Genomic DNA, 19,800 nt, shown 5'->3' with positions numbered 1-19,800 from the left:
TAGAGAGTTACTGTCAGTGTGGAACCATGAATGTAAGGAAAATGGCTGCCTATCAGTGCAAGCCCGAGAAAATGAGCTGAGCTTAGAAACCCCCGCACTTTAGAAGGAGAAGCAGGAGTTGTGCAAGTTCAAGGCCAGACCCTGTTTCAGAAAAACCAAGACGATAATGAAAAGAGGGAAGGAATGAAGAGAGAGGGGGAGGGGAACCAGAGGGGACAGTTTCCCTGATGAGGAATTAAGTTTGCTTATTATTGTTAATAAACATTTATTGATTTTTATGTGTTCTAAGCAGTTTCATTGGTAAACATAAAAACAGTGCAGAGGGTCAGAATATATGCTCTGCCCTTTAATTCTAGGCCCTAGTGCACAGGACAGCAGCCCTTGTTAGGTCTGGAGACAGAGAACCATGTAGGTAGCTGCAAAGCAAGCCAGAGACTTCGTGTGTGAGCCTGGGAAAGCAAATACCACACACCCACTCAGTTCCCCTGCTGAGGCAGTTACCTGGCTCTGTCCTTGGAGCCACCAGGATCCTCAGAAAAGAGTCTACACAGTCACAGGTTCCAGCCATCTGTGTGCTTGCTTGAAGCAGTGAGCAGTCTGAGCTCCAGGCCCGGCCTGAGTGGCTTACGGGTAGGGGCAGACCCATCCACACCCTTACCCTGTCCCCTGCCCAACCCAGCACATCTTATACTGCATTGTGGACAGCGAATGCAAGTCGAGGGATGTACTCCAGAGCTACTTTGACCTCCTGGGAGAGCTGATGAAGTTCAACGTTGATGCATTCAAGAGATTCAATAAATATATCAACACTGATGCAAAGGTAGGGCTTGCCCTTGGGCTCCGTGGCGTTAGCTGCAGCACCAGCTGTCTGTGAGGATGGGCGGTCACACAGTTGGAAGAGTCTGGGATCTGGTTGGGCAGCCTGAACATCCACTATACCTACTCAGTCTCAGTCTTTAAACCAGATCCTGTAACTATTGGAATGAGAACTTTGGCTGTTACAGTATCTTTGCGGCCACTGGGTGTGTCCTGTCTGCAGGGTAGTGGAGCTGGGGTAGAAGGTCGGTGGTGACCTGGTCAGCAGCCCTGCCAATGAGCACCATCTTCTCCAGTTCCAGGTGTTCCTGAAACAGATCAACAGCTCGCTAGTGGATTCTAACATGCTGGTGCGCTGTGTCACTCTGTCGCTGGACCGATTTGAAAACCAGGTGGACATGAAAGGTGAGGAGGCCAAGGTGCCAATGCAGATGGCTGCAGCCTCCAGCCAGGAATTGTGTGCCTGGGGTCAGGAGGGCAGTCTTGACCTTGCTCAGCTATGTCAATTTCTCCACTGGTTTGCTTCCTTTAATTGAACAAGTGTAACATCTTAGTAAAGAAAAGGGTGTCTTCTGCACTGAACAGGGTCCCTTCCTTCTGTAGCGTGAGGTTGTGGTGGGTGTGTAGGACCTCAAATAGAGTGGCGTGAGGTAACACATAAGTACATATGGGCCCCTTTCCCAGGAGGTCTGTGGCACCAAACAGATTGTCACAAAGTTTATGAACACTTCCAAAAAGACAGTGTTCCGCATCATTGTCATTGGTACCAAAAGCATCCTGGTCATGAATAACTAGACTCTTACCTCCTCCTTCTTCTCTAAAGGGTCTGTTTCAGAAGACTGGTCACATACACTTTGATGTGATCAGTGCTCTTTCTCCCTTGCCACAGCAGTGGACACAGATGTGTGAGAGCTATGGCAAACCAGTCTCATTAAGAGTTCTGGAAAGTTCAGTTCGACTGCTTGTTTGCGTATGTGGGTATGTGTACAGACGTGGAGGCCAGGGGTTGATACCAGGTCTCTATTTCCACCTTCAGTTTTTGAACACAGTCTCCTACTGAGACTGGAGCTCCTGGATCTGCCTAAGCTGGCTGGCTTCCGGATCTGCCTGCCTGTGTGACCCCAGCTCCCGGGTTTAGATGCCTGCTGCTGCCACACAGGGTTTACTGTGGGTTCCTTCCGGTGACCCCAGCTCTGCTGCTTGCTCTGCAGCTAATGCTGCAGTGGCATTGTTGTCCGGAGGGCCATCTCCCAGGCTTGCTGTGTTTCTTCTTAATGCGTATTCTCCACCTGTCTTCCAGAGAAGGAAAACAGATAGGAGCTGAGCTGCTGTCAGCTGGGAGGCCGCTTTCTGAGTGTGGTTTCTCTGAAATTTGGCACAACCTCATGACCAAACAGTTGGAGATTGACCTGCTGTTGCAGCTTTTAGGAAAGCTGGGGTTTTGTGGTTGTCTATACAGATTTATTTTAATCCTGTGTGTACATATGGTTTTGTGCGTGTAGTGAGTGCAGGAGTAGGTAAAAGCTGGAAGAAAGTATCGCACAGCCTGAAGAGCTGCCATTGTGGTCCTCTGGAAGAGTAGCAAGTGGTTTAACTGCCGAGCCATCTCTCTGACCCCTAACATAGTTGTTTTGGTGGTGAGAGAACACCAGCTGCAGGGTCAGGACCAAAATGGACTTAACCCATGGCATGGATGACCAGCCACTGTGTGCGCCTGCTGCTACACCTCTGCCTTCCTCCACAGTGGCCGAGGTCCTGTCCGAGTGCCGCCTGCTCGCCTACATATCCCAGGTGCCCACGCAGATGTCCTTCCTCTTCCGCCTCATCAATATCATCCATGTACAGACACTAACCCAGGTGAGATGTCCCAGCCAGTGAGCAGTCACAGAGGGTAGATTGGAAACCATCTCTCTCCTCCTGGAGGTCAACATGTCTGTGTTCCCCCTTCTTTCTGGAAACAGTTCTTCCTAGGGTGTCGCCCCAGTTTACAGGGGAACTAAGATCAGATATCCAGTCTGCTGTGGCCACAGAGTCAGTTGGGGCAGAGGTGAGGTTGGCACTGCATTCTTCTGACTCCAGGCTACAGTTCTTCCCCATGTGCCCACCCCCTAACTTCTGGCTACAGTGGGCTATGGAATTGGACCTGAGTTCCCCCCTGTTCACTAACTGCCAGCCTTCTCTTTCTCCAGCCTTACACCCCTTCTCTAAGATGAGAGACAGGCTGACACCTCTGAGCAGTGGTTCTTTTGTTGCTGACATGCTGGGAGGCGAGGTCTGGGGCTAGGGAAGCTTGGAGAACAAGGTAGACTAGACTCTTGCTTCTGAAGTCGCAGCCCAGTGCAGCACTAAAATCCTTAAGTGAATAACTGCACACTTAGCATGTGCACCCAGCCCTGGCAGGGGAGAGAAGCTTCTGGAAGAAGTCACACCTGAACAGAAATGTAGACAAGGACCAGTGCTACTGTCAGTGCAGGTGGTAATAGGTGGGCACAGGGTACAGGAAGGTGCCATGGACTGTTGTGCCATTGTGTGGGCCTAGGATCCCCTCTTCCCTGCCCTGCGGCTGTCCAGGCTCACTGGCATCCTGAGGCTGCTGACCCAGCCCATGGGACATGGGAAACCGTCTCTGCCTTTGGCCCTGCAGGAGAACGTCAGCTGCCTCAACACCAGCCTGGTGATCCTGATGCTAGCCCGTCGGAAAGAGCGGTTGCCCCTGTACCTGCGGCTGCTACAGCGGATGGAGCACAGCAAGAAGTACCCTGGCTTCCTGCTCAACAACTTCCACAACCTGCTGCGCTTTTGGCAGCAGCATTACCTGCACAAGGACAAGGACAGCACCTGCCTGGAGAATGTGAGTGCCCCAGCCCCGAGTGACAGTGGGAGGAGAGTAGCATGTGAACCCAAGCCCTCCACACTTCCCAACCCTTCTCGCTCTTTACTCAGAGCTCCTGCATCAGCTTCTCATACTGGAAGGAGACCGTGTCCATCTTGTTGAACCCAGACCGCCAGTCGCCCTCCGCCCTGGTCAGCTACATTGAAGAGCCCTACATGGACATAGACAGAGACTTCACTGAGGAGTGACCTTGAGCCAGGCTTCGAGAAGCTGCTGGGCCGGGGCGAGTGCAGTGAGCAAGGGTGCACACGCCACGCACTCTGCCCACCCCTGTCCCTCTCTTGCCTCCCCAGTGCTCTGTCTACCCCGGGTGCTCAGGTGCAGGCTCGGTGGAAGGAACATCCTACAAGTTCTTGTCTCCTGGGTCTGAGGGCCCAGGCCATTGGGGAGCCTGTGTCTTCACTGTCCCCAGGGTAAGGACAATGGCACCATGCCCACCTTTCCCTCACACTCCTGGAGCCCTGGCCTGCCAGAGAAAGGGAACATGGAAACCATCTCTGCCTGAGCTCCTCCCATCAGTCCCACGATGGAAGGAAGATGCAGACCCCTGTGAGCCAAGCCTCCCTGGCCTCAGGGCACAGGCAGAGCTCCTGAGCCCTGGGCAGGGTTGGGCATCAGAGAATGCTGCCTTCCCCAGGTCTACCCATCTCTCCTCCCGACCTCCCTTGTCTTCCTTTAGCTCCTCTGGTTCTTTGCTCATTGGCCACTGTGTTCATCCTGGAGGTTCCCCGGAAGTGGGGGGCCTTTTCTCTCCATCCCTTTGGGGCATGGAGTGCCTGTGCCTGCCTGAGCCCAGACACGGGAGCCTGGCTGAGAGCTTACCCTTGGCTCCTCCTGTGTTGCCAGTTTATTAACAGCAAATAAACCAATTAAATGGAGACTATTAAAGAACTTTATTTTAAAGATTGACGTGGGCCTGACTTTGTCCATGAGGTTCTGTTCCCAGCTCCTCTAGCCGCAAGAAATAAGGACAGGACAGCGGCTGCTGCTGCAGATGTGGTGTTTATTTGGGGTTCCAGAGCTCTGTGGAGTGGCAGGTGGAAAGACAACAGGAGCACGGGGTATCCCTCGTCAGAGCTGGAGTCTCTCACTCCTTGTGCTAAGAGATGAGAAAGAGGCTGACCTAGGTCACCCGTGCGTGTCTCCCCAGTGTCCACCCAACACAGTGGCCACCTTACCTTGGGACCCAGGGCATCCCTGGACCTTGCCCGCAGCTTGTTGGCCTGGGTCTCTGCCATGTCTGCCCGCTCCTCAGCGTCGTCTAACTCGTGCTGGGCCTTGCGGTACTTAGCCAGGTTGGTACTGGCCTGCTGCTCCTAGAGGAGTATGCAGGGCCTTGTTTCCCAGCGGTAACTAAAATGGCCACCTGCTCCCATCCCCCAAAGAAGCTGACTTCTGGTCCTCCCTCCACCCTTCCTGTCACCAGCCTCCCCTTACTAGAACCCATACAGGGAAAACAAAGTGGAGACCGTCCTTCAAGGGGCCGCATGCCCATCATGCCTAAGCTGAGGAAAGAACCATTCACTTTTTCAGTCTGGTCCATAGCTGTAAGTGATCCGTGCTGCAGCCATAGAGGTCCCTGAGTTGAGAGGATGGGCTGCTACCTTTAGTTGAGCTTGCTACAGATGCTTCCCTGGCTGCAAGCCCTGCAGTTGACAGCATCTCACCACTGTGCTGAGCAGGCCCAGATACCTGGACCCCAGTGTGCTTACCGCCTCCTCAAACTGACGCTTGTAGCTCTTGACCTTGCTCTGCAGCTTGTCCACTAGGTCCTGCATGCGAGCCAGGTTCTTCCTGTCTTCCTCAGTCTGGACAAGCAAAGGGCTCTCAGGGTTTGCCTGGACAGGGTTAGCTCCAGTGCCACCTCCCGGGGTGGACCCCACCACCCACCTGGTACGCAAGCTCCTTGACCCTGCGCTCATGTTTGCGCACACCCTTGAGGGCCTCAGCGTGCTTCTTCTGCTCTGCGTCAAGCTCTGCCTCCAGTTCCCGCACCTGCGGGTCAGGACGGGGTTCCCTGCTAGCCCAGCCAGCCCTAGTCAGCCGTGCAGGGGAGAGGGACTGGTAAGGCTGCACACACCTTGGCTTCCAGCTTCTGCACTTGCTTCTTCCCACCCCGGAGTGCGGCCTGCTCTGCTTCCTCAAGGCGGGCCTGCAGCTCCCGCACTGTCTGTTCCAGGGTCTTCTTCATCCGTTCGAGGTGTGCACTTGTGTCCTGCTCCTTTTTCAGCTCCTCAGCCATCATGGCTGCCTGTAGGGAGGAAACAGCATAGTGGGGAGGAGGCACTCTTTGAGCTCTGTTCACACTCATCCCCAACCCTGGACCAGCCTCACATCCGTGATGGCCTTTTTGGCCTTCTCCTCAGCTTCCCGCCTCTCCTGCGCAGCCTCCTCCACCTCCCCACTCAGCTGGGCCAAGTCCACCTCCAGCTTCTTTTTCTGGTTCAGGAGGCCTGTGTTCTGAGGGGAGCAGAGCCTCAGCTGGCCAGCAGGGCTCTGCCCCCCATCCCCATCCTTCTAACATCTTTGGCCCATCCCCCACCTGTGAATGCAGTAGGTTGAGGCGCTCTGTGGCCTCCAACAGCTCCTGTTCAGCCAGCCTTCGGCTGCGCTCGCCCTGTTCCAGGGCGGCCCGAAGCTCTTCCAGCTCAGATGCCAGCAGTGCAGCCCTGCGCTCGAGGGCCTGGCCCTGCTCGCGGAGCTCGGCAGCCAGCCTCTGCTCCTCATCACGCCCTGCTTGCTCCTCCTTGAGTTGGGCCTGAAGCAGCCTCGTGGCTGCCTGTGCCTCCATGGCCTGGCGGGTTGCGTGGCCCAGCTGTAACTCCAGGTCATTGAGGTCCCCCTCCATCTTCTTCTTGAGACGCAGTGCTTCATTGCGGGCCCTAGTCTCGGCATCCAGGGAGGCCTGCAAGGACTCCACAGCCCGCTGGTGGTTGCGCCTGTAAGAAGGTGGCGTGAGGGCAAGCTTGGCCTACAGGAATGGAGGAGGTCGGGCACTACCTGTGGCACGCTCAGGGACCCACAGAGCTGGGAACCCATTTGGGGAGCAAATGAATCGCTTCTGTTTTCAAGCCCCTTGTGACTTGTCAAAAAAAGTTCATTCACTGGAGACCGAGAAGGGCATGGACTGAACTTTGGCCCCGAGCATCTTGTGGAGGGTCACCTCTGGAATGGGAACACTCTAACCCTGTAGCGGGGACAGCTAGTCTGTCCTGTGTGCCACCATAAGCAGAGACCTCAGGTTAGTACACTCCTCATCCTTCTCCGCCAGCTTTCGGTCCACTTCCGCCTTGACCTGGGACAACTCCAACTGGATCCGCAGGGTCTTTGTCTCTTCCAGCTCCAGCGCCCCCTAGAGGTGTTGATCAAGCAGTGTGGAGGGAGAAGGAGCCTCGGCAGGTATTTGAGGACCAATGGAGCTAGGGAGCCACACAGCAGAGTCCACCCACCCCTGTGACCAGCCCTGACCTCAGCCTCCTCCAGCGCAGCCTGCAGCTCACTCTTCTCCCCTTCCAGCGCCTTCTTGGCCTTCTCCAGTTCCTGGATGCTCTTCCCGCTGAGGCTGACCTGGTCTGTAAGGTCGCTGATCTCCTCTGCAGGGTGAGCAGAGCCCTGAGGACTCACCCTCACTTCTGCTCTGCTCCAGGTTACGTCCTTCACCCAAGTCCAAGGTGACCCTTGAGAGCTCTGGGCCTCAGGTCTTACCCTGCAGATTCTTGTTCTCCCGCTTGAGTGTCTCCAGAGCCTCAAGCGCCTCCTCATGGCTGTGCCGCAATCGAAAGAGCTCGGTGCCCAGACCTCGAGCCTCCCTCTGCGCCGCCTCCAGTTCCCGCTGCATCTCCTCCTCCTGCCGCCTCCGTTCCTCCAGGGCCCGCTCCAAGTGCCGCTGCTTCTTATCCAGTGCAGCAGCGGCTGAGGTGGCCCGCTCCAGCTCCAAGGTCACGTCCTCGGACTCTGTCTGCAGCCGCAGCTTGGCCTTCTCCAGTGAGGAGCACTTGGCATTCGCAGCCTCTACGCCTTCTTCTGCCTCCTGCAGCCTCAGGGCCAGCTTCTTCCTGGACCGCAGACCGGGCAGGGTGGACTATTATGTACCAAGGGAGCCTGGGGCAAGGACCGCAGAGTCCCCACTACCACACACTGGGCGTACAGGCGCAGGCCCGAGCCTCTCCCGGGTCGTGGTCAAGATGCCAGCTACTCACTTGGCCTCCTCCAGCTCCTCCGTCCTTTGGATGGCGTCCGCCTCATACTTGCTCCTCCACTGTGCCACCTCAGCGTTGGCTTTGGACAGCAGCCGCTGCAGCTCAGCCTGCGCCTCGGACTCTTCCTCATGCTGCTCTCGCAGGAGGTCGCAGTCGTGCCGCAGAGCCTGCACTGCGTGAGCCAGCGCACCCTTGGCCTGCAGGGACACCAGTGGCCTCGGTCGGCATCAATCCCAGCTATTGGCCCCAGCACCCACCTCCCTGCCCCACCGTCGCCAGTGCCGTCCACCTTGCTTTCTTCCTCCAACTGCCGCCGAAGTTCCTCCAGACTCTGAGCGGCTGAGGTCTTCCCGCGGCTCAGCTGGCTGATCATAGACTCCTTCTCCTCAAGCAGGCGGCCCAGCTCCCCTGCGGGTGAAGGGGCGGGCAGGCCGGTCAGTCCGTTGAGGCAAACCACCCAAGCCCTACCTGGCATAGCCCAGCTAAACCCAGGCCTCACCGTTCTCCGTTTGTAACCGCCCCCGCTGGGTGCTGGCGTCAGTCAGCTGCCGCTGCAGCTCCTCCACTTTGATCTTGGCCTCGCTGAGCTGGTCCTCATAGGTCCGGCACAGCTTCTCTGCACTGGCCTGGATCGCAGAGTCAGAGGTCAAGACAAGTTTGTGCATCCAAGGGCAGGGTCCAGGGGCTGCCAGTCAAGAGACCGGGACCTGGGACTGGGACCTAGAACACTAGGTATGAGACCAGAGATTCAAAGGAGACCAGAGTTCCGGGGTCAGGGTCTGGGTTCCTACTGTTGGCACGGATTGGGAGTCTCAGAACCCATCCCAAGGGCTGTGAGTCGGTATTAGGTTCTACAGCTGGGGACAGAGTCAGGATTTGGGGTGGGGGAGGGGTCAACGTTGGGACAACGACAGTGAGTGTTGGGCAGGTGCTACGTCTGAATTCAGGAGTCAAGAGCTGGGGTCACACTCCTGCTGGAAGAGCTGAGGTTTGGGTGTGAGTCAACAAGCCAAGGAGGGAAACTGAGCACTCAGGGTTAGCGGTCAGGACCGCTGTGGAGCTGGGGTTAGACACCAGGTTAAGCATTCAGGGGTCAGGAGGTCAATGCTGCGGTGGTGTATTGTCATGAGGGCAGAGGGCAGGGTCAGTATAGAGTCAAAACTGATTTCGAGGCAGGAAGGAGGCAGACCTTGCCACGGGCCAGAGTTTCCACGCTGGCCCCCAGATCATCCACCTCCATGCGCAGCTCACTCTTTTCCTTCTCCAGTTTCTGCCGGATCCGCTGGAGGCTGTCTACCTGCTCGCTCAACTCTGCGGCGCTATCAGCCTGCTTGCGGCGCAGGGCAGCCACAGTGGCCTCGTGTCTCAGAACTGTCTCCTCCAGCTCCCGCCGCAGTCGGCCCAACTCAGCCTCACGCTTGCGGCAACCCTCACGCTGCCCGGCAGAGGCTCCACCAGCCTCCTCTAGCCTCTCACTCAGCTCCTCCAGCTCTCGGGCTGCCTCAGCTCGCTGCTTTTCCACACGGGCACGGGCTGCTCGCTCCGCCTCCAGCTCCTCCTCCAGCTCCTCAGCCCTCGCCTGAGTAAATGGTACCGAGTCCGTGAGCCCCTGGAGCAGGCCTGGGCCACCCATGGCAGTCCCCACTGCCGCGGTGCATACCTGTAGCTCCTTGATCTTCTTCTGCAACTGCGCCCCCAGGAGCTGCTCATCCTCCACCCGCAGGCTCAGCTGACTCAGCTCTGAATCCTTCCTGCGAGCACATGGTGGGATGAGCCAGCTCTGGCCCTACCTGCTATCCACCTGCCCACCTCCTCCTGTGAGGCCCTGAAGGAGCCTCGATCCTGCTGTCCTCAGTCCTGGTCCACAGAGGGCAGGACATGACCTCTGCCCTGGTATCCTCCCCACAGCAACAGGGCTGAGGAGAGGCCATCAGGCCCACACCTACTTCTTCAACTTCTCCTCCAGCTGCTGCTTGTCTTGTGTGGTGTCTGTCACTGTCTCCTGCGTCAGCTTCAGGTCTCCTTCGAGCTTGCGCTTGGCACGTTCTGTATCCATGCGAAGCTTCTTCTCTTGCTCCAGGGAGCACTCCAGCTGTGGGGTAGAGTAGGGCTCAGCTTCGAGCAAGCCAAGGTGACTGTCCACCCCGACAGCCCCCCAAGAGACTCCAACTCACGTCCTCTACTTGCTGCTCCAACCGGATCTTGGCCTTGGCCAGCGCACTCACACGGTCCTCTTCAGCCTGCAGGTCACCCAGAGCCTGCTGGTGAGCCTCCTGCAACGCCTTCTTCTCCTTAGTCAGGCGGACCACGGACTCGTCCAGGGCAGCCATCTCCTCTGTCAGGTTCTTCACCTGTGTCAAGGCCCAACTTCACTGTGAGGACACTGCTCCCCATAGGCTGGTCTGAGCAGCCAGGCGCAGGGTGCAGGAAGGTCGCTATCCTAAGCCTCCGCCATTCCTGCCTACAGGTTTTCTTTCCTCCTTGAGCTGGGTAAAGGATTCATGGGTGAAGGACTCATACCCGAGCACAGTGCCTGGCTCAGAGTAAAACACTAGTGGGTGGCGGCCATTTATAATATCAACAGGTATTCAGAGAGCTGGGGTCCTCGTCCCAGCCTTGCCCCCACCTTTAAGAACCCGAGAAGCCTTATGGTCCTCTTCCGAGTCAGTCAATACTCACAGTGGGGGCAACCACAGGTCTCTGTGAGAGAAGGATTCGCAGTTCGGAAAATTTGCCCCCCTCCAACAAGCTTGCAGTCCAGGACAGATGATAATTACTAGCCTTTACTAAGCACCTACTGTGTGCAGGGTCCTATAGTGTATGCTTAGCAAAGTCTAGTTACACTCAAATCCTTAGTCACCCCGATGAGGTAAGTGCTGGCAGCTCCACTTGACAGACCAGAAGACAGAGGCCCTCGAGAAGCACTGTGGCCTGACTCAGTGACATGGCAGGTGCCCACTCAGAGCCAGGAGGGGACCCTGCAGCTGCCTAACACCAAAACCGGCCCCCAGCTCAGGCCTTTGCCACACCTTATTCTCGGTGGCTTGTTTCTCCTTCTCAGCCTTGGCCAGGGTCAGCTCCAGGTCATCAATGTCCTTCTTGAGCTCCGTGCACTCATCCTCCAGCTTGCGCCTGCGTGCGGCCAGGTCAGCGTTCACTTCCTCCTCATCCTCCAGCCGCTCGTTCAGCTCCTTCACCTTCGCCTCGAGCTGCACCTTGGACTTGATGAGCAAGTGGCAGCGCTCCTCCGCATCCGCTAGGTTGTCCTGCTCCTGAGGAGATGGGGAGGAGCGGTTAAAGAGCCACCCGCGGAAGTCCCACTGTGCACTCGCTTGCTAAGGAGCTGCGGCTGAGAGGTGGTGTAGCTGGGTGCAAGTCCATCTGTGCCCACTAGGGAGCAGCACCGAGGACCATTTCCTGGGTAGATGTTTCCTCACTGCCGGCTGCGTGGGAGGGAGGTTTCCCAGGCTGGGTGGGTGTTTTATAACCCTCATGTCTGTATCTTCCCCGGAGCATCAGCCTGGGGCTGGCGTCCAAGTGACATTCAGAACCTATGCTGGGCAGGGTCTGAGGAGACAGCTCAGTGGTTAAGAGCACTGGCTGCTCTTCCAGAGGACTCCGGCTTAATTCCCAGCACCCACATGGCCGCTCACAACTGTCTGTAATTCCAGTTCCAGGGGATCCGACATCCTCACACAGACACGCATGTAGACAAAATGATGCACATAGAATAAGAATAAATTAAAAAGAACTGTGTTGGGGAGTTCCAGACTTTGACCCCTGCCCTCTGGATATGACCCTATTATCTGCCTCATAGATCCGTGTGTCCCTGAACTTGCAGGGAAGGCTGGGCAGACATTGGGCCTCCTCTCCAGGTATTTATTTCAAGAGTAGGGAGATAGCACAGAAGGTTGAAGTGCCCAGATCACTCCAGGGCTGCCCTGGCCACAGTCTGCTTTCCAAGGTTTCGGGCCACCCGGATGTCCTTGTCCCTGTCACACTCACTGCCTGCAGCTGCAGGGCCAGGTCATTCTTCTCCTGAGTGACACTGACTTGAGTCTCCTCCAGCTCCTGACGCTTGGCCTCAGCCGTAGCCAGGGCCCCCCGCAGCCCCCGCAGTTCTGCCCGAAGTGCTGCCAGCTCTTCCTCTGCCTGTGCTGAGCGCAGCAGTGGCTTCATCTTGAAGAAGAGCTTCATCCAGGACCAGTTCTTGACGGCATTGAAGGCCCGGATGTTCCACTGGATGGTGAACAGGGCATCCCTAGGGAGAGACAGTTCCTGTGAGGCGGCTGGCTCTGCCCCTTCAAGGCTCTGTGTCCTCTCTCCACAGACTTCCTAGCAGCTCTCCAGAGCAGGGGAGTCTGGGAGCAGCCCCAGATTCACCTCCAAACGCCCAGGGTGGCTTCTGCAAGTGTCTGAGGACAACTTAGCTACCAGGCCTGTGGGCAGACTGCCTGACTCAGGCCCTCTGCTGAGCATACCCACCCGAGAGGGCTGTCTTCTGTTTTAACCAAGAGAGTGATAAATCGGATCATGGTTCAGAGTCTGGGCAGCACTGAATGCTGTTACTCTCCAGGCCATGCTCTGGATATGCAGAGGACAGAGGCTACTCTCACCCTAACTTTTAAAAACATGTTAATTTTAGTGTGTGTGTGAATGTTCATGTGTACGCACATACGTGGAGGTCAGAAGACATGTATGTGGAGGTCAGATATCTCTCTCCACCATGTAGGTCCCTTAAGTCATTGGGTAGGGCAGCAGGTAACTTTACCTACTGAGCCATGAGTCTGGCCCTCACCCCGATGTTGAAGTGTAAAATCTGAGGCTAGGTGACAAGACCCAGAACCTCACCCCAACCAGCCATGGAGGGGGAGCAACCCAGGCAGCATGGCAGGGTTGGGTTGCCATCAAGCCTTGAGACAGTGGTCACGTCTAGTCCCCATCTCTTCCCACCCTCGCTGCCCATCCCTCGCCCGCAGCTACCTTCCTCCTAGCATGCGCTGGTACTCCAGACGCATGAGGCGGCCCCGGCTCCGAGCCTGCAGCAGTGTCAGCACCTTAGCCAGACGCTGGTCCCGGAGCTCCTCCAGGATGCCTAGAAGCCCAGCCTTGAAGAACACCTAAGGGTAGGGGTGCAGCCGAGTGGGATCTCTGCTCAGGGTGACCACACGCCCCCAGGCTAAGCCCTAACTCCGGTACACCCTAACCTTGGTGTGGCCAAACTGATACTGGGTGTGGTCAATGTCCAGAGAGCCCAGCAGCTTCTCTGTGGCCTTCCTGCTGTCCACAAAGGTGTCATCTGGGATGGCACTGGGGTTCAGGATTCGGTACCTAGGAGATCAGGAAGACGCTGCAATGGACGGGACAGGGTACAGGCCACTGACCATGGGAAGCCAGGAGCAGCAGCAAGAAAATTGTGATTTCCTGACCTCTCAGAGTTGAGGTTCCAAAGGGACATATGCTACACAAGATGTCAGGGAAGAGTGCTGCCATCCTGAGGGAACAGCACAATCTGTACAAACCTCAGCAGAGGGGTGTGGCATCCACCTGAATTCCCCGCATTTGGGGAGCAGAAGCAGGAAGATCTTAGAGGTTGGCTTGGTTAACTGGGCCAATCCTGTATCAAAAGTGGGCTTGGTGACTTAAGTGCATTTTAGCGGGTTTGCAAATAGATGTGGTTTTTGGAAAGAACGTGGTACTTTTGTGATTTCTTCAAGGCAAAAACATAATGCAGTGCTGTACTGTACCATATCACAAAATAAAGACACACCTGAGAATCCTACTCACAGGGAACAAGGATTCCCTAGCATGTCCACTTATACACGTGTACAGGTGGGCAGTGGCCATGCAGTGAAAGGAAAGCAGAGCTAGGGGACTCATCAAACTGAGGTGTGGGTCACTGGGCTACCGTGGTTTTACAGACAATAAACAACAGTAGTGATGTGCTGGCCGGGATTACACATGCCTGTTCTCAGCATTCAGGAAGCCGAGGCAGAAAGACGGAGAGTTGTTGAATTCTGTATGAGTGATTTGCCTGCATGTATATACTCATGGAGACCAGAAGAGGGCGCTAAAGCCCCAGAGTTGGACTCACACATTGCTAGACGTATGGTTTTTAGTCACAAAGAAAGCGCTAAAAACTGAATCTCAGTCCTCCGGGAGACCAGCTAATGCTCTTAGCCACTAAGTCACCTCTCCAGCACGGGTTTAGCTTTAAATTTATGTGCACAGGAACAAGCACTCATGCATAAGGGAGCCAGAAGACAGCCTCAGGGCTACCCTCATGAACGTAGTCTCCTTCCTTTGGGACAGGTTGCCTGGAATGCATCAGTTAGAACTCACTGGGTGGCCTGGAGCCTCAGAACTCTTTCACTGGGAGAATGAATGTGCACCACCCTGCCCAGCATTTTAGTTGGTTCTGGGACTCAAACCCAGGTCCTCATGCTTCAAGGCAAGCCCTGTAATGAACCATCTGTCAAATCTCGGGAGTTCTTTTTGGCTTTTGTGTTTGGAATGTTGCACTCTGTAACCTAGGCTGCCCTAGAAGTTACTATGTAGCCCAGGCTGGCCTCACAGCCCTGGTGAACCTCTTGCCCACCCGCCTTAGTGCTAGGATTATAGGAGTGAGACACAATGCCAATGAGTACTGAGAGGTTGGGGTTAGCCTGGGCTACCTAGCAATCCCCTGCTTTAAAACAACAAAGATGAGGCAGAACCGTTGGGATCTTTGGAGACGGGGAACCATTCCCTAGACTGATAGTGACATGAAAACCAGACCTACAAGCTCTCTGTGTACACACGCCCACATGTACCTTATCTGTATAGATATCTAATTTATAAAGGACGGGTGGGTGACCCCTGCTACTTGTAGAAGGGGAAGCAGCTGAGGACAAGTGTAGTTTAACAAACCCACCAAGGGAAGTGGGAAGGGAGCTGAGGACATTGCTGGAGCACTCACTACCTGTCAGGCATCAGTCCACACAAACCATATTTAATCTTCAAATCTATATCCTCTGGTCTGCTTACCTAAGGTCCAGAATAATAAATCTAATTCCTTCTTTTTTAGACATCTGCCGGAGGCGTTTCTAACTGGGCATGTTCAAACCCCCTACACACCCAATCTAAACATCCTGACTTACGCTCAGCGCTCAGAGAAAGAAAGCAGCATCATTTACAGGGATGGCGGGGAGCAAGGAGGGCGGGGCAGCCTGCAGAGGGCAGGGCAGCCTTCAGAGGGACTGGGCAGGTGGGGCCCCAGTCTGGACCTCACCTTGTGAAGCTGAGACACCGTCTGAAATGATGCTGCTTTCTTTCGCTTATCCAGTTGCTCAGGCCTGAGACTTGGGAGTAACCACAGGCTAACCCTCTCTTATCCCGTATCCAAGTAATTGGAAAGCCAGCAGCCTCTGGCTCCACATTTACCTCAAGTCTATTCACTTCTTTCCTTAACACAGTTCCAGACTGAGATGCTTGCTTTCTCAGGGGACCGAAGCCTCTCTTTGTCCCTCAGTCTCCAACATGTTTCTCCCACCCCCTCAAGCTCCATGGAATCTAAGAGCAGTGGGAGGAGGCTGAGGCAGCCAGCACCCACCGCTGCCTGAAGTCAGCATACAGCAGTCTGTTGGGGAACCCTTGGCGGCAGATCCGGATCCCCTCTAGGACCCCGTTACAGCGTAGCTGGTGTAGCACCAAGAAGGAATCCATGACCCCTGGATGTGGTGGGAGTGGAAGAAGGCGGTTAGAAATGTACGGACATGCCTTTAGGTCCCTACCCAGGTCTTACTTAGAGACTGAGAAAACCCTGCAAGGTGAGAGCCTAAGATGTTTCCGGTTCCCCCATCCTCACTGGCCCGGGGACACCACCTGGAGTCTTGTTCTCGTTGGGGACGATACAACGGACGAAGTGGGGCTGTGTGGCCCGCAGGTTGGTCATAAGCTTGTTGAGGTTCTCCTGGGAGTGGGGAGAGCAGGGAGAGGCACGGGAGGGGCAGAGAACCAGAATTGGATGCCGCAGTGGATAGGGACCAGAGGGGACTGGGCAGACAAGCCCAAATGCACTTATGACTCTTGCCCCACCCCACCCACCACCTAAGTCTTTACTACCTCCCCAGGACTCCCTCCCATGGCTCCCCCTTCTCTGAGCCCTACCCAGGCAGCATGGGGGCAGGCAGCAGCACAGACTTGCTGTGATGTTCACATGGAGAGGAGCTAAACATCACTGCAAGTCTTAACAGCTGCCCACCCAAGACAGGGACGGCAGGGAGCAAGGAGGGCGTGGCAGCCTGCAGAGGGCGTGGCAGCCTGCAGGGGGCGGGGCAGCCTGCAGAGGGCGGGGCAGCCTGCAGAGGGCGGGGCAGCTGGGGCCCCAGTCTGAACCTCACCTTGTGAAGCTGAGACACTGTCTGAAATGATGCTGCTTTCTTTCGTTTCTCTTTCACCCCAGACTTGGGGGGCTCGGCTAGGAGAGATAATGAGAATTGATCAGGCCAGGGAACATGACTCTGTGGATCCCCAGAAATGGCCAGCTTGTCCCTCAGTACTTACTGGAGCAAGAACCTGCATAGTTCTCATAGAGGGTGGCCAAGAGCCTATTCTGTGACTTTTGGAAGATGGGGACCACGGTCTCATTGAGGGGGTCCTTGTTTTTCTCCAGCCAGCCCACAATGCTATAAGGTACCTACGAAGGAAAGTGGTGACCCAGTTGGTGACCCTGAGGAGGGAGAGAGGGCAGTGGTTGAATATGGAGCTCCAGGGAGCACCTACCACGCCTGCGTAGTGGACCACCTCGAAGTGAGCCTGGTACTTGCGTTTCTTGTCTGGGCGAGGCTGCTGGAAATTAGGTGACTTCCCAGAGTGATTGTCATAGAGCTTGGCCCTGAAGCTTGCGTCTGAAGCCTTGGGGAACATGCACTCCTCCTCCAGGATGGACAGAATGCCCAGAGGCTGGAACAGGAAGCAAGATTGAAGGGCCAGGCTAGACCATACTGGCTGGGCCCTTAGACTTTTGTTCTCCAGTCTAACTCCTTCTGGGAGCTGTTTCAGATCCATAAGCCAGCCATACACAGGAGAACTCAGTCATGTGTGTATACACAGGAACCCACCTTCTAGGAGAGAAGAGTTTGTGGCTTGACTTCCAATCCCCTTCCCTTCCTATGTGTATAGGACAGACTGGCATCTCTGTGCCCTATTAACTAGCATCGGTGGCTCACATGTACACACTTTTTTTTTTTGGTTCTTTTTTTCGGAGCTGGGGACCGAACCCAGGGCCTTGCGCTTCCTAGGCAAGCGCTCTACCACTGAGCTAAATCCCCAACCCCCACACTTTTTTTTAAAGCTAATTGAGTCTACACTCATTAGAAACAGGGATCATGCATTTTACTAAATCTATGTTTCTTGTTTTAACAAGTGTTTACTTGTATGTGTATGTATATATGTATGTGTATGCTATATGTATATGTATTGTATATGTATATGTGTATGTGTATGTATATGTATAAATATGTACATGTGTATGTATAAGTATATGTGTATGTGTTATGTATATGTATAGTATATGTATATGTGTGTGCATATGTATATGTTATATGTATATGTATAAGTATATGTACATGTGTATGTATAAGTATATGTGTGTGCATATGTATATGTTATATGTATATGTATAAGTATATGCATATGTATTGTATATGTGTATGCATATATGTTATATGTATATGTATAGGTATATGCATATGTATTGTATATGTGTATGTGTATGTGTACATATATGCCTGCATGAGTTTATGTGCCCATGGAGGCCAGAAAAAATTGGATACCTGGAAACTAGGGTTACTTGCAGCTATGATTTGCCTGTTGTGAGTGCGAGGAACTGACCAGATCTTCTAGAGTGGTCGGTGCTCTAACTACTGAGCCACCTCTCCAGCCCCAAACCTTCACTTCTCAACCAAATGGCAATAATGATTCACTCCAATGCTTATTTCGTAGACAAAAAAATCAACCACCTAAGTGCCCAGCAGTCAGAGGCTGAGAGTCGCCTGCTGCATGGTCCAGTCTGGCTTTTCCACAGCATTAAAAATGCATGTTCAGAGGGAAAACATGCTACAAATTAGGACTGTATCCATAAAAACCATACGTACTGGACTGGCAAGATGATTGGGTGGGAAAAGACACATGTCACTAAGCCTGACAACCTGACTTCCATCCCCAGGACCCATGAGGCAGAAGGAGAAAAATGACTCCTGAATTGTCCCTTGACCCCACACATGCCATGATTCATGCTTACCAACATGTCAATCCACAAAGCAAATAGATACATGTAGTGATTACAAAAAAGAAACACACATGCCTGGGGCCAAACATCTGGGGTGAACTAGTTCGAGGCTAAGCCACAGGCTGTGGGAGGCTCAGAGGGAGCCCCCCTCTTTATTTCCAGTGTTTCCAATTTCTTTTTCCATTCTCCGTGCAGTGGGGAAGCATATGCAATGTGTTAGAATCCAATGCACGTAGTCCTCGAGTCAGTTCTGCACAAGGACCTGGTGAATGGCAGAGCTGCCCATAGCACTGGCCCTCTTACCTGCCTCATGACACTATTCGCCTATACCCAAATGTCTCCAGCACACCCATGTGCACAGCCACGCAGCCACATTTATACTTTCACACTCACTTCAGTCACAACCACACATTGATACACAGCTGATACATACAGGCCTGCACCCACCCACCCACTCACGCACTCACGCACGCACGCACGCATGCGCAACTTCCGGCACCATCCCCACTTTAGGCCTGACCTTCTCGATGAGGTCGATGCAGGGCTGCAGGTCAAGGCCGAAGTCGATGAAGACCCAGTCAATGCCCTCCCGTTTGTACTCCTCCTGCTCCAGCACGAACATGTGCTGGTTGAAGAACTGCTGCAGTTTCTCGTTGGTGAAGTTGATACACAGTTGCTCGAAGCTGTTAAACTATAGGCAGCAGATCCCCAGTTAGCAGGCTCCTTGTGGATGCGGACTGGAGGGCGGGGAAGGGGATTCGGGGGCGGGGGGTAGAGTAGGGCTGTGGTCCCCCACACCCACGCATCTGCCTTTGCCTCAGATAGGACTGTGCCGTGGTTGAGAGCTCTTCTCACCTCAAAGATCTCAAAACCAGCGATATCCAGGACCCCAATGAAGAACTGACGGGGGAGCTTTGTGTCCAGGGTCTGATTGATTCGAGATACCAGCCATCGGAACAACCGGTCATAGGTAGCCTTGGCCAGGGCCCCCACAGCAAATACCACCTGTGGATGCAGGAAGGCGGGGTTGGGTGGGGACCTGACAAGAGAGAAATCCCGCCTCAGCTCTCCCTGAGCAAGCCTTTGTAGCCTTCTCACCTGCTCCACACTCTGGCCCTTGGTCACATACTCGTTTCCCACACGAACCCGGGGGTGCAGAAGACCTTTGAGGAGGTCTCCACTGCTGACTCCCATCAGGTAGGCAGCCTTGTCGGCACCTGGCAGGGAACACGGTTTGGATAAGGAAGAGGGAGGTCAACAGTGTGGGCCCCTGGGGGGTCAGGGGTTGTCACAGGCTGGGGGTTTGAAGAGGAAGGTTAGGAGGAATCAGGGCCTGCAGATTGTCACCCTTAGGAGGGTCTAGAATTCAGACAGGAACAGAGAACACTGAGATCAAAGATTATAAACAGGGGTTAATGGGAATTATGGGTAAGCATCCAGGGTAAAGGCCTGGTCAGGCTGAGGTTAGAGGTCCTCACTCTCAGTGCCGTCTGCCTCAGCCTGTTCCTCTCTCTGCTTCTGTTTGAACTTCATGTTGCCAAAGTGCAGGAGGGCGCCCACGATCTTATAGCATGCGCACTTCTCATCCACGCTGAAGCCCAGGATGTCCATTGCATGCTGAG

General features: G+C 54.6%; 2 protein-coding genes and 1 non-coding gene across 7 annotated transcripts in view; 1 reads left to right on the top strand and 2 right to left on the bottom strand.

Annotated features, from left to right (window-relative positions):
* Positions 1-4,609, top strand: part of Trpc4ap (transient receptor potential cation channel, subfamily C, member 4 associated protein) — a 70,978-nt gene extending 66,369 nt beyond the window's left edge. Inside the window, exons 15-19 of the mRNA NM_001100748.1 lie at positions 680-820; positions 1,113-1,221; positions 2,561-2,673; positions 3,461-3,667; positions 3,760-4,609. Coding sequence (NP_001094218.1) covers positions 680-820; positions 1,113-1,221; positions 2,561-2,673; positions 3,461-3,667; positions 3,760-3,897 — 708 coding nt within the window. The 3' untranslated portion in view covers positions 3,898-4,609. The remainder of the gene's footprint in view (positions 1-679; positions 821-1,112; positions 1,222-2,560; positions 2,674-3,460; positions 3,668-3,759) is intronic.
* Positions 4,314-19,800, bottom strand: part of Myh7b (myosin heavy chain 7B) — a 45,231-nt gene continuing 29,744 nt past the window's right edge. For 3 of the 5 annotated variants that reach the window (XM_039105078.2, XM_017591783.3, XM_039105080.2), the window contains 30 exons: positions 19,657-19,795; positions 19,277-19,395; positions 19,034-19,183; positions 18,699-18,869; positions 16,672-16,851; positions 16,453-16,585; positions 16,290-16,366; positions 15,772-15,859; positions 15,500-15,617; positions 13,116-13,239; positions 12,892-13,028; positions 11,914-12,169; positions 10,938-11,180; positions 10,083-10,259; positions 9,855-10,000; positions 9,569-9,659; positions 9,098-9,487; positions 8,408-8,534; positions 8,198-8,316; positions 7,909-8,105; positions 7,415-7,764; positions 7,178-7,302; positions 6,946-7,061; positions 6,252-6,648; positions 6,044-6,169; positions 5,790-5,960; positions 5,600-5,704; positions 5,422-5,517; positions 4,888-5,025; positions 4,314-4,808 (listed from right to left, as the gene is read on the bottom strand). In XM_039105078.2, coding sequence (XP_038961006.1) covers positions 4,797-4,808; positions 4,888-5,025; positions 5,422-5,517; positions 5,600-5,704; positions 5,790-5,960; positions 6,044-6,169; positions 6,252-6,648; positions 6,946-7,061; positions 7,178-7,302; positions 7,415-7,764; positions 7,909-8,105; positions 8,198-8,316; positions 8,408-8,534; positions 9,098-9,487; positions 9,569-9,659; positions 9,855-10,000; positions 10,083-10,259; positions 10,938-11,180; positions 11,914-12,169; positions 12,892-13,028; positions 13,116-13,239; positions 15,500-15,617; positions 15,772-15,859; positions 16,290-16,366; positions 16,453-16,585; positions 16,672-16,851; positions 18,699-18,869; positions 19,034-19,183; positions 19,277-19,395; positions 19,657-19,795 — 4,818 coding nt within the window. In that variant the 3' untranslated portion in view covers positions 4,314-4,796. The remainder of the gene's footprint in view (positions 4,809-4,887; positions 5,026-5,421; positions 5,518-5,599; positions 5,705-5,789; positions 5,961-6,043; positions 6,170-6,251; positions 6,649-6,945; positions 7,062-7,177; positions 7,303-7,414; positions 7,765-7,908; positions 8,106-8,197; positions 8,317-8,407; positions 8,535-9,097; positions 9,488-9,568; positions 9,660-9,854; positions 10,001-10,082; positions 10,260-10,937; positions 11,181-11,913; positions 12,170-12,891; positions 13,029-13,115; positions 13,240-15,499; positions 15,618-15,771; positions 15,860-16,289; positions 16,367-16,452; positions 16,586-16,671; positions 16,852-18,698; positions 18,870-19,033; positions 19,184-19,276; positions 19,396-19,656; positions 19,796-19,800) is intronic. The other 2 variants (XM_039105079.2, NM_001107794.2) reach the window with 2 other exon arrangements.
* Positions 16,079-16,143, bottom strand: Mir499a (microRNA 499a). The gene has a single exon (NR_032141.1). It is a non-coding gene; the product is annotated as a microRNA 499a (primary transcript).

This window comes from Rattus norvegicus, chromosome 3, assembly GCF_036323735.1.
Source record: "Rattus norvegicus strain BN/NHsdMcwi chromosome 3, GRCr8, whole genome shotgun sequence".
Classification (NCBI taxonomy): Eukaryota; Metazoa; Chordata; class Mammalia; order Rodentia; family Muridae; genus Rattus; species Rattus norvegicus.
The sequence above is the reverse complement of the archived record's forward strand: the minus strand, read 5'-3'. Positions and strand labels throughout refer to the sequence as shown.